General features: G+C 38.7%; 2 protein-coding genes across 3 annotated transcripts; both read left to right on the plus strand.

Moving 5' to 3' along the window:
• The first annotated feature begins 748 nt into the window (after positions 1-748).
• On the plus strand, positions 749-14503 carry oga (O-GlcNAcase). Of its 2 annotated transcripts, XM_081724717.1 has the most exons (17): positions 749-1538; positions 2735-2786; positions 2896-2993; positions 3112-3242; positions 3341-3512; positions 3602-3700; positions 3812-4096; positions 4262-4420; positions 4530-5161; positions 6098-6272; positions 8136-8189; positions 9617-9702; positions 10691-10795; positions 11384-11475; positions 11669-11861; positions 11960-12119; positions 12493-14503. In XM_081724717.1, exons 1-17 carry the CDS (start codon positions 1376-1378, stop codon positions 12627-12629), a joined length of 2793 nt encoding a protein of 930 aa, XP_081580843.1. In that variant the 5' UTR covers positions 749-1375; the 3' UTR covers positions 12630-14503. The 2 variants fall into 2 exon arrangements, with proteins under 2 accessions (XP_081580843.1, XP_026879381.2); XM_027023580.3 differs by lacking the exon at positions 8136-8189.
• Positions 14504-15727: 1224 nt separating this feature from the next.
• On the plus strand, positions 15728-17804 carry npm3 (nucleophosmin/nucleoplasmin, 3). The gene is made up of 5 exons (XM_027023597.3): positions 15728-15902; positions 16213-16298; positions 16408-16527; positions 17015-17108; positions 17303-17804. Exons 1-5 carry the CDS (start codon positions 15830-15832, stop codon positions 17395-17397), a joined length of 468 nt encoding a protein of 155 aa, XP_026879398.1. The 5' UTR covers positions 15728-15829; the 3' UTR covers positions 17398-17804.
• Positions 17805-18106: the final 302 nt, after the last annotated feature.

Raw genomic sequence — 18106 nt, forward strand, 5'->3', positions numbered from 1 at the left:
TCCGATTTTGTGAGGCTTCATAACTGATAACGGGACTTCGCTGCCTTTGAGGTGATCAGTTCTCACTACTCTTTCAAGGTCCAAGAGTCCCATGGTGCCTTACCGCACAGTTATACAGCCAGTCAGGATACTCTCTATGGATACATGTAGCTATAAGCTGATGAGGGTGTGCTAACCGGCGAATTCTGCAGTGATATAACACCAGCTTTAAGGCAAATGTCCACCGGTTTGCGGTGTGTATCGGGGTGATTGTAATCTTCATATTTATTTATGGTACACCGTGGACCATGATTGTCGAGGTGAATTTTGGAAACCCAGGGTACGTTTAAAAAAAGCACAACATATTTTTTATAAGTAGGACTTACAAATAAGGCCACTGTACCATGTTTTCTATAATTATGAGCTTTGCCAATTTTATCCAAATATCCTGATGGAGACCTTTAAATAAACGTAATAGCGCAGAGATATTAAATAGGGAAGACATCATTCACACGTGATATCCGGTGTGAGAAAATGATCAACTCTATGAGTATATTATGTAATTAAAAATAAAGCAATTTCTTTAGAAAACAATTTCTGTCTAAAAATGTAATATAAACAACAGTGCAGATTTAATGAAATCGTACATTCTCGGACTTCTTAGCATATGCACTGAGCGTGAATTCCCGCAGCTTTTAAGTAGTCTTTACTAAAGATTTGTTTTTTTTACGCTTTCAAACCGGTCGAGACTGGTTTAAACCGGTTCTGTGAGTCTGCGCAGTAAGTGTAAACAGGAAGAGAAAAATTAGTAGCTATATGTTCATGAACGCGACGTGAAACGTTATAGCTAGGTTGCAGCAGTCATTTGTGATTAACGCGTGATATTCTGTAAACGAGTTGGGTTCCGCACAGGAATGTGTTAGTGCAACCAAATTTGCTGCTTTCAAAGGAAAACCGACAAGTGCATCTGCTGGAGAAAAGAGCCCAGTTAATGCTAATTTCGTTTGGCTAGCTAGCCGCTTTGACAGGCTTGACGTTATAGAATAGTTTAGTTGGGTTATCTAACACTAGTTGCATAAAATATTCGGGTGACTCGAGTCATTGTCCTTGACATTATAGGTATTAAAATAATTTTATGTCGCATTATTAAAACGGCCCTCTTTAAAGGAGGCCAGTTTGCCATAGCTGGCTAGCTAAATAGCTACAACCGATATCCAGCTAAGGTTTAAAACCGTTGCCTGCAATTCGTGATGGCCTGTTAAACTAACTGGCTAATGCAATAGCTAGCTGTCGAGCTAGTCAAGTTAGCTTTTTCGCGCGACACAGAAATATTTAACATTGGGTTAATTGCCTTAATTAAAGTACAATTGGAAAGTTTTGAAAATAACGTCTAAAAATGGTTCAGAAAGACAAAATAGTCGAATCGTCTCAGCCAGAAAGTGACCTTAGCCCCGAAGGAACGGACGCTGGTGGTGTGGATGTGCAGGGTTCTGTTGACCAGCACAATATTGTGGTTGAGAGAACAGGCCGAAGAAAATTCATCAGCGGTGTTGTTGAGGGTGAGTTTTTTGTGACAATTGCACACATCGTTTATATTGTGATATTTATTGTGTTTCCAGTATCTTCCACAATTTTCAAATTAGCTATTTTGTGAATGTAGGTTAGACAATTTTCTCACATGAAGAATACAAGTAGGTATTATTTTTAAAGGTTACAGTATTCACCGCCCCACCTGAAGTGCACAGTAATCATTCGGGTTGTACATCCACAATGCTGTTATTCTTCTGGAATTCATCTCGTGGGACCAATTTCTGCTGACTCTAAACTATTTTTTAAGATTACACTGATATTTCAGTGTTCGGGTCCCAGTGTCTTCACAGATATCAAAAAATGGCTTGAAATATCCCTATTATATCTGAGTCCCAATTATCCTGGGCACAGATTGCACAATATTATAGTAAGTAGCACAGTTATAAAATGATAGGCTGGAGCATTTTACATTAACTTTACTCAGTTGGAAGTTGTGGGCTTGCATAATTCACAAAGTTCAAGGAGGAACATTAAAAACAAGAGGTCCTGTCTTTCATGTAGCCAAGCACAAAGTGACTGGCATACATGACTTTGTCATTTCAGCTTTCTTCAAGAATCTATCTACTTAATTTCAGTCCAAAAGCTATAAATATTGACATCATAGTAGCAGAAGAAAGGGCATGGCTGCAACAACAGAATCCAGTATCAGTGAATACTTAAAAGCTCACTACTTCACATTCAGGTGTGGTACAATTATTGTGTGCCAGTGCTAAAGCACTTGGCACAACCCCTATATCCACGTCTCTGTTGTAGGTCTCACGTTAACATGGTTGCATAACAGCGATTTCAGTCTTTTGTAAATTCTGTTTCCTGCCTGTGAAGAGGTAGTACTGCAACTATCTTCAAGAAAATCACCCATAAAAGATCATTTCACAGAGAAGCTCACCAAAGTGCTACAACATTACAAACCTCAATGCCCGAAATCATCACTGTTAATAGTCATGTCATTAGCAATTGAAAATCATTTTTTGGGGCGTGCTTTCACCAGGTCTATATCACTTATGTCTTGATTGCACAAGAGTGTACATTGCCACTTTAACAAGTTTTATCGAATGGCCCTTTCTTCCTTTAGTGTTTTAGTTTATCATTTGTATTGAGCATTTATATTAATTTATATTGAGCGTTATATTCTGGTCTGTTTAATTTATTTGTTTGTTTATTACAGGCTTTTACGGCCGACCATGGACAATGGAACAAAGGAAAGAGCTTTTTCGGAGGTACCTTATTGAATATTATTTTGCTTACTACACTAGAATTTTATGTTAATGACATTGATGTACCTGATCATGTTTGTATTTTTCTTATTCTTGATTTGTGATTTTCTAGGCAACACAAATGGGGACTGAACACATATCTGTATGCACCAAAAGATGACTACAAACATAGAATGTTTTGGAGAGAGATGTACTCAGTTGAAGAAGCAGGTGAAAAACTATTGTCAGGCTATAAAGTGTAAACCAGTTATGTGTCTTAAAGGATAGGTTTCATGCTGCTGAATATAATTATAAGGTGGTTGTAATTTTACTTTCTTTCCTTTTAAAGAACAACTTATGACATTGATAAGTGCTGCAAAAGAGCAAGGAATTGAGTTCATTTATGCTATCTCCCCTGGACTGGATATAACATTCTCAAATCAGAAGGAGGTCTCTACACTGAAAAGGAAGCTAGATCAAGTAAAAATGCAACTCTGCTACATGTCTGAAATCTTCCCATAATTGTTATAGTGCAGAATTACTTTTATATGTCTGTGACATGTTATTTTCAATTGCAGGTGTCTCATTTTGGGTGCAAGTCCTTTGCTTTACTATTTGATGACATTGATCACAACATGTGTCCAGCTGACAAAGAGGTTTTCAGCTCATTTGCACATGCTCAAGTGTCTATTACTAATGAGATCTTCCAGTATTTGGGTGAACCTGAAACCTTTTTGTTTTGCCCCACAGGTAACACGAAGGAGTTATTATATTCTTATTCTGTAAATGAGGCTCTGTTGTAATGTGTTGTTTGATGAACATTAACCCGCTCTTTTCAGAGTACTGTGGAACATTTTGTTACCCCAGCGTGGCCCAGTCACCTTACCTTCGTACCATTGGCGAAAAGCTGCTTCCTGGTATTGAAATTCTGTGGACAGGTAAGGTTCCTTCAGTGAGCACTGTGTCTATGTCCGAATACTTCGACATAATGTTTCCTTATGGTCTGTATTGTGAGTGTGATTTTTTTTTTTTTTTTTTTTTCCCTTTAGGTCCAAAAGTAGTTTCTAAAGATATTACAGTAGAATCTATTGAAGAGGTAACAAAGATTCTCAGGAGGCCTCCAGTTATCTGGGATAATATTCATGCTAATGACTATGATCAGAAGCGACTGTTCCTGGGTCCCTACAAAGGCAGGTCCACGGAACTCATCCCTCGTCTAAAAGGAGTCCTCACAAACCCCAACTGTGAATTTGAGTCAAACTTTGTGGCCATTCACACACTAGCTACATGGTACAAATCAAACATGAATGGAGTGAGAAAAGACGTTGTCATGAGTAAGAAGATATATAATTTTATCTCTTTTATCCTTTTTATTTTCGGCCCATTATTTTTTGTCATAATTTAATAAATTGTTACTTTAAATTTTCATATTTGCATATGCACTGATTTTGCTGCTAAATGGGGGAAAAATGCTTCTGTTTTTAACATGTTTTTCTCAGCGGATAGTGAAGACAGCACAGTGTCCATTCAGATAAAGCTAGAGAATGAGGGTAGCGATGAGGAACTGGAGACAGACATCCTCTACAGTCCACAGATCGCCCTCAAGTTGGCTCTTACTGAGTGGCTCACTGAGTTTGGAGTCCCTCATCAATACAACAGTAATCGCTTTTTTGTCCAAGAAGTTGTCAATACAGTATCTACTATGTGTAGTAGCTATTATTTATCATATGCAACCAGATTGTTACTCAAGTGTTCTTATTTTGGCAGGTCGTCAGATAGCTCATAGTGGAGTGAAGAGTTCCTCTGTTGATGTTCCCTTACTGTCTGCTCCATCTCTGGGCTCCTCCACCACGGTTACCACAGTCTTCCAGCAGCCCATCATGAGCCCAGCTGCTCCTCTTAGCGAGGAGACGCATGCACTTCCCAAAGAGGAGGACGAGGAGGTGGTGGAGGTGGAGAAGAAGGACTCAGATGAGGAGCCCATGGAGATGGTGCTGGAAAAACAAGATGAGGTGGAGGATGCGAAGAATGTCAACCAGATCCTCACAAAAATCGTAAAAGCAACAATGACTGAGGACCTCAAACCCATGGACACAGATAAGGAAAGCTTAACAGAGTCAAAGTCTCCAGAGATGTCCCTTCAGGAAGATTCAGGCAGTGATGTGGCACCCATGCAGACTGATGAGCTAAATAAAGAGGTGTATGTTCCAGGACCCAATGAAAAGCCACTGTACATAGCTGAAGCGCTCACTCTGGAGGACTTGACTCTGCTGGCGGAGCTCTTCTACTTGCCGTATGAACACGGCCCCAAGGCAGTTCAAATGCTCAAAGAGTTCAACTGGCTCAGGGCCAACAGCAGCATCGTCAGTGTAAACTCCAAATGCAAAGACCCAGAGAAGGTCAGTGGTATAGTCCAAGCCACTCTGTTAATGTCAAAGCCTTTGTTCATTGGTTTATTTAACATAATACAATACTTCTAATATATTAGCACTTTATAATATATAGACATGTATTGGCATATTCAGGGATACAGTGCATATCATTATACAGCTTTACGACAGATAATCTTGCAATACATTTTCACCCATTTTTTTTGGAATATTATGGAAAGGATGTCTCCTTTGCTGTAAAACATTTTATTCATTGACCATAAACAAACTATAACTGAAATACAAGTAAGCATATAAATAAAACATGTGTTAATATGAATAGACTAAATAAAAGGTGTGATATGCAATGTCATTTATTAACTGTCACTTATGAACTGTTGCTGATCATATTGATGTTATGTCTGTGTTACTAAATTGCACTACTCTGTAGTGCGAACGGGGACATTTTTAACGGAACTTATTTGACGTAAACAAAATGTAGCAGAATCAACTTAATTTATTTTTATTAAAACAGTAATTTCAGCTAGTATTAAAACAATTCTAATTTTCTGCCATTTTGGCCAAACAAATTGCAAATTGTCATAGTTCATTCTGAAAAATGTATTTCTAAGGTCAATAGTTTAAGTTGTTTGTCACGTGGGCACATCTCACAGCATTAATTTTAGCTAAAGTATCAAACTGGACTAATGTAACGGCTTTTATAAATGCGTTATAGAAGTGTGAGGGATCATCAAGGAGGGCATGTGAAATTAAATGAAACTGCCAAAGGAAAAAAGTGGCTGTGGTGCAACAAAATGGAGGAAATGCAGTTTCTCTCAGCACCACTTGGTGGTGCTTATAAAGCAAGAAATGGGGATTATCTACTCGCTGCTTCGTTTGCTATTTCTGCTGCCGTATAAGAAACGTTTTATTTGTATTGATTTGAGGGTTTTGTGTGTCTGTCAGGTGGCTGAATGGCACTCCAGAGCTGAGAATTTTGAGGAGATGTGTTGCTCCGTCATGCAGATGTTCACCAGGCTCTCCAATTCGGCCAACAGGACCATTCTGTATGACCTGTATCCCTATATCTGGGATATAAAGAGTATCATCTCTATGGTGAAATCATTTGTCCTGTGGTTAGGTACGTATGCCTTTGGTACTCAGTGTTGCTTTTCAGAATTTTTGTTGTTTTTTGTTTGTTTGTTTGTTTTGTTTTGCTTTTTGTTTTTTCCATTTTTGTCTGTACCACCCATTAAATATTAAATGCACACTTAGGTAAATCCTAAAATAGCATGGTATAATGCCCATAGTGAAGCAGTCCTTTCCCAACAAGATAAAATACACTTACAGCCGTTTATTCAGAGCGTTATGTCAAGCATCTCATGTATCTTACCAAGTGTTATAGCAACATCTGTAGGAATTCTGCCCCTACCCTGCGTTCTTCAAACAGATGGCAACGCATATTTTTAGACTTGATAATTTACCCCATCACTTCTTGCTTTACGCCTTTTCATAGGACAGGAATATATTCATTCTGTTTTCTCACATTATGCAAGTTTGCGCATCTCTTTGTTGTGGGAGGCTGTTTACAAAGACTATGACAGGTTTATGCAGTCACGTACTTCTTTATTTGTTTTACTATTGTTTGCATAAATACTATTCTCCTCCTGAATGCTAAATGACTGAATGCTGTCTCCATTGCTCGACTGTTCACCACCTCTTTGCCAGTATGATAAAGTAGTGACAAACAGGTGAACCTCAATGGGAGTACCTGAATAAACGCAAGGAATATGTTATGATTGTAAGACCTTGGTTTAAGTTGCCAGTGTGGTTCCTGCTGCTTGCTGTGTGTCCAGTATCATTGTGCGTTAACTCAGCAACACCTGCTGCCATCTCTCTCGATCAAGGGCCTGATCGTGATGGAAAGTTGATCCCTTACGCTCTAGCGCGCCGCGCATGCGAGCTTGGAAAGCGAGGCGGCTGTATAAGGCTATTCTGGTGCGTTATGAAAGACTTTACCTAATTATACCTGCAATCCATTGCAAACTGTTACCAGTCGCTGGTGGGATTATTTTGACTCTAAATGGTCCTTCTAGTGTATCTGCAATTGAACACAATATGTTACTCCACACAAAACCTGAATGGATGCGTTACTCTAACTGTACTGGTTTGGGCTGGGACAGTACCCCTCACTGAATGTGTACTATATCAGAGTGTCCCCATACACATAAGTAATGCTTTGTGTAGAGATTTTCATGGGAGTTTGAACAACGCTTACACTATATGAACAAAGCTTACATTCTATTAGAAAATAAATGAAGCCTCATCCAGTATTGCTTTATCTAGTCATCCAATTTATTAAATGTCTTCACTTTTAAAGTACTTAAGATTCTGTGCAGAAACATATTGCTTAGTAGGAATTATCATATGCATTTTTATCAATATGACATCTGGGGATTATTGTTGTATGGTTAGAGTACTGTATTCTGTTCTTAAATGGGTATGTGTTGGAAGTTGATTGAGTAATTATAGCACCAGCATGGCCTGGGTTACCTTAGTAACCACATTTCATTCACAGGTTTCTGTCCAGCTATATGAAAAAGCAACACAGCAGGCAGCAACCTAAGCTGGTCAAGCCATCTCAGTTTTGGCATACAATTAAGTGGTGGTGGTGAGGGGGTAATACAGGTTAGAATAAAACACACTTTTGACATATTTACTACAAAATAACATTGTCTTTCTGAATAAAAGCAGCCTCTTGCAAAGAAGAAGCTGTGTTTCTCTGAGATATCTAGGAGACCTCTTGAGAGTGTGCCCCTTTTAGTTGCCTGTAAGCCTCTGTGTCAGCACAGCCAGGCAAAGGTGGCACAGCTAAATTTGTCCAGTTCCTCTGGTCCTTGGTCCAAAGCATTGCAGATGGCAGTCAGTCAGCGCCTCACTGCTGTTGTGCTGCAACCACTTACTAACGAGCTCTTCTATTGTCTTCTCCCTTCATTATGTACAGATGGAAGAATCCTCAGCACAAGTTTCTGCTGCTATTGGATCGACAGTGGCCGATGTATGCACAGTGCTGGCGTTATCAGTTTTCTTTTGGGGGTTTAGTTTTCAGGGTTGTTGTTTTTTTTGTTTTTTTGTTTTTTTGGTTTTTTTCCCCCATCTTTCTTTTTTCTGAATAGTTACATTTTTCAAGATTAAGTAATATGTTTGGAAAGGAAGGATTTTGGATGAAGTCACATTTGCGCAGCGATAGTTGAAGGAATAAGTGTTAACCCACAGATTTTTTTCTCTGGCAGCTCTAACGTGGTTTTTGTTTCTATCAGTAGGCCTAACTGAGATGGTTCCGACCAGCCATGAAGCACCACCTTATGGGAGTCATATTGAGTCTTTGCTTTCACTGGCCTTATCTCTTTTTAAAGTAGTATTCCAAAGATGCTGTTTTCTAGTTATGATGTGCATAATGAAGAGCAGTTTGTGAATTCCCCTCAGATGGTGCACATGTGTGCTGTGTCTTGCCATTTCATCACAGGATGTTCGCTTAGGTATCCCATATGAAATCCAGTGTAAATGAGAGTACTTTGACTCCTGTCTCTGCGCTGCATTTGTCTTGTTACATGACTTTGAGTTCCTTCCGGCGTTGTTTAAGATCGAGATATTTTTTTTTAAATACAATTTTATGTTTGTTTATCTCTGCAACATGCGTGGTTACTGAACATTCTCATTTTGGCTAACTATACAAGTGTTGAGTGAAAGTTAAATCTAATGCAAAATACTCACCTGAAAAGGGGGTTTACTCCACCAGTAGGCGTTTCTTGCTCAAAGAAGGGCTCTCATCTGCCCTGTATAATATCCTGGGCTCGCTATCTAAATCTCTTGGGCTGATGAACTGTGCTCATTAGTCATGTGACAAGGCAGATAGATGTAAATGTGACTTCAGATGAGGTGTTGAACTCAAAGGGGCTTCAACAGCTGAAGCTTAATTACCAGCAAGTCGGTGATGTCGAACCAACAAAATTTCTAAATAGACTGCCATTAATTCAAGAGGAACAGTTTATTAGAAACTGCATAATTTTCAACATTTATTCTAGCATTATGTAAATAAGCAATGTTTGCCAAATGGTGAAAGATTAGTATTAGATCTTAAATCAAAGACTTCTGTAATTCTGCAAAAGCCAGTAATTTTAGGGACTGTCCTAGAGCCCAGGCCCTGATCCCTTTGATCCCAGTAATTTGGTCTTGCATGTTCTGTTCACATCCAAGATTGCCCTGTGTAAATCTAAGCTTTAGCTGATTAAGCCCAGACGACCTAGCTTTAAAGCATTTTTCTTTTGTTCTAATTGAGATATTCTATAACTTTAGTGTATAGAAGCATTTATTTTTTCAATCGATTGAATTGGAAATGGACACCACTACCCTATACCCCCTTCTTCCTCATTTTGGCTGAAAGCCCCTCACATAACATTCTCCGCTTGGATCTGATCTCAACAGGGTGTCGTAGTCAGTCCTCAGCACAGTTCTTAAGTGGAGACCAAGAGCCCTGGGCCTTTAGGGGCGGTCTAGCAGGAGAGTTCCAGGTATCCAATATTGAATTCACAGCAAAATGTTAAAATGAAGTTTCTGCTTTTAAAATGTTGCCTCTGGTGTGGTTGCATAATGCTAAGGGTTGGTCTGTTTAAGGTGAGCTGATTGCTTCAGCAAATAGTTAATGGGTTTGACAACTTATACTTTATCAGCTTATGTTCATGCAGAAGTGCACGATGAAATGGGTCACATGACATGTCAAAACCAGTGTTTGGAAGATGGTGCATACTGACTCAGCCTAAATTAGAGTTTCTTTCAGCAACTGCCCAAAAGAGATGCTGCTTTTCCCCAGGCGCATGCGACTGCGCAGCTTGGATAGGGTTTATTTTCATGACACCTTATTCCTTTGCAGGAAGCGCAAAATTATCCCCTGCGCACGCCTTTGCACTGCAGCGCTCACGTGTGCGCCTGCGAGCTCGCCTGCTGAAAGCTCCATGAACAAATGAGTTCTTTCAGTTCAGATTAAATTGCATATGTTATACATAAGCATAATTAAATGCCAAGAATAAATGATCATTCAACTTTTGTTATTTGGTCATGGAGTTTTGCTCACTGTGTGCCAGCATCACTCCTTTTCTCTACAGGAAGTGCGCAGCGAAAACTTGCGATGCCTTACAGTGGGAAAGGGGCATCTCCTTTAGCCAGTTAAGCCTTTCTCAGACCAAGCCTGCAGCCATATATTTGCCTCTTCTGTATGGTTTCTTTTGAAAACAAAAGAGGAAAAAAGCACAAAAAAAGGGTTTTAACTTTTATGCTGTTTACCTGCTCTTGCTGAATGCTGCCAGCCAGAAGAGCCATTAAAACCCCTTTTGTTAAGGTTTTCCTATAATGCCAGCATTTGGTTGAGTGTAGAGCTCTTGGGTGTCAGGTTGGTTCAGCAAGGGCAGAGGAACTCATAAGTGTCAGTGTGTATGAAGAGCTGCTCAGTCATGAATCCCCACATTGGGCGACTGCTGAACGTTTCTGTGTTGGTCTCCACAGCGACTGTTGCCAATAGATGGGGCAAACGATCTTTTCTACCAGCCACCACCCTCAATGCCGACCTCCAAGATCTATTCGATAAGGCCCTACTTTCCTAAAGATGAGGTAATTATTGAGCAGATGTTATTCTTTTTCTCTCACCTTTTTTAAAAGCACATTTTAAATGGAAACCTCTGCAAAATCTGAGTTTAGGTACTTTACTATGAAACTTTGATGTTTTCAGCTCTTTGTTACTTGATTCAATGCCAGTAACATAGTGCTGCTTTGTAAGTGACTGTTTATGTAGCAGTCAGAGTGCTTTTGTTGTAAGAGCAGATTCGTGTTGAATGATCACACAGAATTAAACATTACTAAAGCACCATGTTTCAGTTTCTCTTAAGGTCTTAAATTGGTGAGTCATGCCTACAGAAAACTTTTAACATACTCTGTGGACAGATTACCTCTGAAGGTGTTAAAGTTGTTAAAGTTGCTAGTATTCCCAGCTGAAGTGTCCCAGTTTAATCAGTGCTTTTGAGTTTGCAGCTCTACTGCGCAATTCTGCTGAACAAGCAGTCTAGTCCACCTGTTGGCCTTCAGAGGGCTGCAAATGGTCTAGAGTTAGAACCATCGGGACCTCTCATACACTCCCTTTTTTCTCCCTCTCTTACTCTGTGGTTTATTTGTGTGTGTGCAAATGCATGCATGAATTCCCAGTCTGCTGTCTATAAGATCTGCAAGGAAATATACACAGAGGGATGTGATGGAATTCCTGTCTCTGAGCAGGAGCCAGACCTAATTGGAGACAGGTACAACCAATTATTTATTTATTGCTCCTGTTGATATTTGGATTTGGTATTGTATAAAGCATAAGGTTGACATTTAACATGTTACAAAATACAGGACTGACCGTCTGTACAGTTATTTACTATGTATAGATTTTGTTATATACTTTGTGTAGGTTGTTTGGTGGCTTGCATACAGTTGCTGTGTCTCGTGCAGGTTGGTAGGAGGATTTCTGACCCTCAGCCCAGACTACGGCTTTGTCCTGGAGGACGAGGAGGGGATCTGTGGCTATGCCTTGGGCACTGTGGATGTTAAGCCTTTTGTGAAGAAATGCAAGATGAGCTGGATTCCATTCATGCAGGAAAAGTATAGCAAACCTGACTCAGAGAAGGACCTCTCTGAGGCCGAGGCAAGACCTGCTTTTCTCTCATTTAACCAGCTTTCCTTAATGCAGAACACTTGAACCAGATTTGTTTTATTTCTTCTTTTTTTTTTTTTTGCCTACAGAAAATGATGCTAAGCTTCCATGAGGAGGAGGAAGGTTTACCAGAGTCATTCCTCAGTAATTTCCCCTCCCTCATAAAGGTGGACATTCATGCTAAAGTCACTGACCCAAGCGTAGCTAAAAGCATGATGGGCTGTCTCCTGTCATCGTTGAAAGCCAATGGTAAACATTTAATATCTTTGTCTCAGTTGTACATTTAAGAAGGGTTTGGATGTTGTTTCTCGGGGTGTTGTCTGTAGTCACCATGAACTTGGATGCAGCCTCACTCTGAAAATAATGTTCCTTTGTTGAAAAGGGTGGGGTTGAACATTGAACTAGTAAAATAATGCTGAGGTTCGGTTCTTCTTTAGATCTATCTGTGTGTTTGTATCTGGCTTAGGGAAGAAAGTGTTTGAGGTTCTTGCATTTCAAATGTAACTGTAAGGAAAGGGAGACGGCCTCACAACTGTTAGTTATAGAAAGTTAAAAGCTGTAGTGACCTATTTCACTGCTTTCATTTTACTGATGGTACCTTCTCTACACTTCCCTCTGTCAGGCTCCCTTGGTGCCTTCTGTGAGGTCCGGCAGATGGACAAACGGATGTTGGACTTTTATAGCAAACTTGGCTGCTTTGAAGTGGCCAAAATGGAGGGCTTTCCAAAAGATGTCATCATCATGGGAAGGACCTTGTGAAAAGGAACCATTTAACCATTTAAACTGTTAACCTTGGAAGGTCTTGTACAAATCTACAGTGGTCTGCATAGAAGGTTCAGAGTGGCTCACTTCCTGTTATTGTAAAATTTAGTGGCACATTTGTAATTGTTCCACCCATTGCAGGCTGTCATTGTAGCTTTTCTTCAAACAGTGCACTTGCTTAATTTAAGGTACTTCTCATAGTTACTATACTTTGCAATTCAGAGGTGGTGCGAGGTTTTGAGAGTATGTGTGACTGCATGTGTTGCCTTGTTGACTCTCGTCTGGTCTGACGAGACTGCTTGAGGTGGCCAGGTGTCATTTAGTCTTTTACACCAGTCAGGTGTGGCTCGTCGGCAGCTGGCATGCATTCAGTACAGCGCAGGTTCTGGTGAGAGTACACCAGGCCCACCACAAAAGATCAGAGTGAGAGAAGAGGAAATTAGTTTCCAAACATTCGCTATCATCTGCCATAATTTACTCTCTCCTCAGCAATAATCTAAAGCAGATTTAGTTGCTGCTTTACAGTGTCTTACATATTGCAGTTGTCCATCACAAACTGAAGCGTTAAAGTGAACAAAGCAACTAACTTTAGATATGGTGAAGCAGTGTTTATAAAGGAAGTGACTCTGAATTTATTCATCTAAAAAAATTCATACTGGTGGGACCGGGGGGGAGATAATGGAACCAACAGTGGAGCCTCTCTCTCTCTCTAATATATACATTTTTTTAATTCCTTCTTTCTTTCTTTTTTTTTCTTTCTTTTTTTTTTTTTACTACACACAAACTTGTAGCATAGCATGTGTATCTTGATGATACATTCGTGTTTTGTACAGCAATGACTTTTGGGCTGTTGCCTTCCACAGTGGTGTATTGCAGAAGTCCTGTCCCATGAAGCTGCACCCCTCCCTCCCACAAGGACGATCTGTTCCCACATATTGAATGGTCTAAGGTTGTGCCTATTCAACCTTATATCAACATTTTGAAAGAAGCATTTGATTAAATAAATCTCTACATTTGTGTGTTAAGTTACATTAATTATATGATTAATAATCACCAGTTTTGAGTTCAGCTAACAGTTCAGTCATTCAGTGAAATTTATTGGGAAAAGGCTTCACTAACAACAAATTGGCTAGAGGAAATGTCTTCACGCAGTTGTATTTGACACGTGTTAGTTGTTCCCTGAAATGAGATGGGTGGTTTCATTTTGTTGGTACATGTCCAGGCAATAGCATTGCATAGAAATGCAAGTGAGGTGGTGAAAGTCAAAGCTTAAGGTATCAGTCAAGCAACATTTTGGCTAGAAAATGGTCTCAGTCTTCGTTTAGATAGACGAGAATTTTTATTTTTATTTTTATTTTTTAAATGGGTTACCTAATGCATATTTGCTTTTGTTTGTTTTAAAGATCTAAGTAGTGATTACTCCATATATCTAGTAACTCATAAGTACATAGCCTGTCTAAATGCAGTTCCAGTAGAAAAGAAAAGAAAAGAAAAAAGAAAAACTTTGATTTGAGCCTTTCAGCCTAATGCCTAAACCTAGCTTTTGGCACTGAATCTAGGCACTCACTGGCATATCCAAGTTTAGTAAATGGGCACAAAAGATGTCTCAGGTAACCACTAGAATGAGGAGAAAGGCTTCTGAGTTTGGCCAATACTGTTTTGTTTGTTGGTTCTGAAAGTCAAGTTCACATACAAGTTATAAAGGAAAAAAAAAAAAAAAAGTTTAAATTTTTAGGGTATAAACATTCACAAAGTTGGGTTGGCAACATTTCAATATTTTGGGTTGTATATTATGATTATGTATGTAATGTTACATTTTCTGTAAGGTTTGTATCTAAGATGGTTAATTACAATAAAGTATGCTAAATAGAGACTTTTGTTTGTATGATTATAAATACTGAGTCATTTACCAATGGAGTGTTTTAAGAATTTTCAGTTGAAGTTCAAAGATCATTTTACCATCAAGCAGTTGCCAGCAAGCGCTAGTAGTCGAGTAACAACTTATCAGGGCAGGTAAGCCGCTACCTCACCATTGCCTGCTTCTGTACTGATGCCACCTTAGATCTGCTTGTGATCATTCACACATTTAGATATGAAAATATATGTATTGGTGTAGGATGAATTCCACTATAGTAAGCCTGTCCCTGAATGTTGCACATTATACTCTTTTATGTTGCACTTTTATAAAACGGCACTCTGGTGTGTGGTTTAGGTATAACCTAAACTATTCTGACAATGGCCAATGGTTTCAGATCTAAATAGGAGGTTGCTAATATCTCTGTTTCAGATAATAAGTAGGCCATTTTAAGGATTAGAACTATGTTGGATCAAGGTTCAGTTCCAGACCCAGATTAAATCTAAAATTAGACTAGAATTAATTTCCAGTGGTGATTCACCATGGATACTGTAATTTAGTCCAGACTAATTCATCCATATCTGGGAAACGGGCCCATATTTCTCCACTTGGGCAATAAACCTTTTTTTGACATGAATCATGCATACCATGTCTAAGAAAAAATATATAGATCTTAAAATTGTGAATGCATAAAACCGAAGCATTGAAAATTTGATCAATTTATAACAGTATCTTTTTCTGCAGTAGGGAAAGGCAGAATTGTCAAACGTAGATAGATGGATTGTTTGCTTATTTTGTAGGAACTCCCTTTGGATGTTGTCAACATCTTCCCCGTTAGAAATATTAGGGCATTGTATGTATTTTTATGGAAACAGGTAAAGGGGATAAAAGCAATATTTTTTCTGTTGTGGTGTGTACACACATCTAGCCACCATTGGCCTGGGTGCTGATTAAAAATGATAGATTAATTAGGTCTAAGCACTGAAAAACATTTCCAGCTAACAAATGAGTTATCCTTGACACTTAAGTCTGTAGATCTAACAACTACAATAAGAAAAAAAAAAGGGGGGTTCAGAATCATACAAAGGACATGACCAAAAAAGAAAAAAAACATTTTTTAATGATTTCAGTGGGACATGTAAATTATACACATGACCAATACCAGAACAAGCCAAATGTATGAACAAAAAATAACTATAGCTAACTTTAAAATCAAGTTTCGTGTTGATGATGTCATGACTCCTGCGACGAGATGAGTGTACTCGTCATGTTTGGAAGACCTTGTCTGTATTGTGCATAATTAAGGCTCAATTCAACAATTTTATTTTAGATTTTGACAATTATGTCGTTTTTAGAAGACGAAACTTCAGAGGGCGAAACAGGTGCTTGTTCACGACTGGAAAGCTACGTTTTTAGTAAGCCGAGTTTTCATATATGCATTTCTTAAATGTTAGCTTGGTAGCTAACACACGTGTACTGCTGCGGCACTTATAAACGCAGCTGGGGCTAAATTACATTCGTTAGAACTAACAAAAAATAAACTCGTATATAAAATGTTTGCAAATATCTTTATTAGCAATGGCTAGTTAGCAACAGTTGGTTAAAGTTAAGTTGCCTGTAATCTATCGCTATAGTTCACTAATCGAAGGAGCTGTAAGAATACACAGATGCATTTCCTCTAGCTACAATACAATGATAGCGTATTCTTTTCTTGAAATCATAAAGGCTGTGAGTTGTCCTCCGAAGTGCCCTTCTTTACCTTTCAAGGGGATGAAGAAGAGGATTTGGAGCATTTTCTTGAACTCCGAACAGTGCGTAGAACTTGGCTTGTGTTTTTGATCTCAGAATAAGAGGAAGACTGCTATATCCAAATTTAAAAAGTAGATTTGTACTTAAGTGTCACCCCCACCTAACCTGTAGATCTGCCTCGGCAATGGAGCTAAGGAGGAGAACAATGTGGTGGAGGTGACCGCTATGAACCACCAAGGAAAGAAAATATCCGTGCCTGTAGCGAATCTTCACATATCCTGTCTTCCTATGGTAATGTTACATTTAATATTTATATTTATTTACACAAGATTACTCGATAGCTAGGTGCAAATCCAAGGTTGTCTCCAAGGTAACCTTCAGGACATTATTGTTTTGCCTACTGCTTGGTTAATTGTTATCTTACTTTTGCTTATTGTAACACAATTCCACAAAAGCCTGCAGAGTAAGGCAGTAAATGTTTAAGTATGAGTAAATTAATAATTTTGTAATTCATAAGGATTTCTCCAATGTATTGTGGGCACTTGGTATATCGGTCAGCTTTGCAAGTTACGAGCAGTACACAAATACGGTTCAAACTAAACCTTTGGTCAGGAATTGTTAATCCAGCAGTGTGGCTTCTTCACAAGCTCAATGTAGTTAAAAGAGATTAACTTAAAAACTGAACATTTTCACAGATTCTTTCCCTGTTATTATGGTACCAAAGTCCTTAAACATATGGAATACTGGTGGAGTTTCATGGTCTTGTTTTCTGTTTCAGGTAAGCCTGGGGGAATTTGAGTTGATGGCACCTGTGACACTTCGCCTGAAATCTGGAAGTGGACCAGTGACTGTTAGCGGATTGCATTTAGTTGGTGAGAGGAACGAAAAAGAAACACTACCTCTTTTCTTTTTGACATCTTTAAACAACATGATTGAAATGCTGCTTGCTTTAAACCATTGTCGTTGTTTAGTAAATGTGCTTTAAACCAGTGCCAATTATTATAAAATAGACAAGCATTATTTTTGCATGAACAAATAACAATGTAATTTCTCAAATTTTTCACAGCTTCAGAAAATGATGAGTCTGAAATGTCTGATGAAGAAGACTCAGAGGAGGAAATGCCCTCAATTAAGCCAGCCAAAAAGAAGCAAAAACTGTAATCAACCTTTTGTGAAGATTTCAATGGGTTTTATAGAACTGAACTGAAATTTGAATCTTGGATATTTTTGACAACTTTGACAAGTACTGGGTGGAGGGTCATGACTCATGTCAAGCTCCAGGTACTTTTGACTTTTGTGGTTTCTCGTGGGGGGGAAAGTATTTTTTAACAGTTAAGTAAATTCCAAAATGTTAAATAACCAGTTGTACATCCTTTGTTTTTGTTTTTAAATCAAAAAGTGAAAATTATTGTAAACCTTCAGTATACAAAAGGCATTTCTTGGTTGTCCTTTGTGGAAAGTTGCTTTGGATAAAAGTGTCACTCCAGTATGTTGCATTTTGATGAATGGATTTCTTTACTTCACTGTGTAGTTGGAATGTGTTGTTTAAATAAATTAATAAAAACATTCTGAGGGACTGCTAAGTTAAAGGTTCAGTAATACTGGATATATTACTGGATCACTACTAGTCATCAGTGGAGATGGGAAATGACCACCCTTGTACATTCTAGACATGTGGCCATTTTTGTAATTATTGATATTACTCTGAGGATTATAAAGGAAAGTTGTACTTACTGTACTTTCGCAGATAGCCACTCTGTGTTTACCTGAAGGTAGGTTACCAGCAGTGGTACATGCATGGCTTTTAAAAAAGAGTCCTTTTAAATGTATTGGGGAGGGGGGTCTGTAATAGGCCATTTCAGTGGTAGGG

The sequence above is a fragment of the Electrophorus electricus genome, chromosome 12, assembly GCF_041902795.1.
Source record: "Electrophorus electricus isolate QZ-2024a chromosome 12, ASM4190279v1, whole genome shotgun sequence".
Taxonomy (NCBI): domain Eukaryota; kingdom Metazoa; phylum Chordata; class Actinopteri; order Gymnotiformes; family Gymnotidae; genus Electrophorus; species Electrophorus electricus.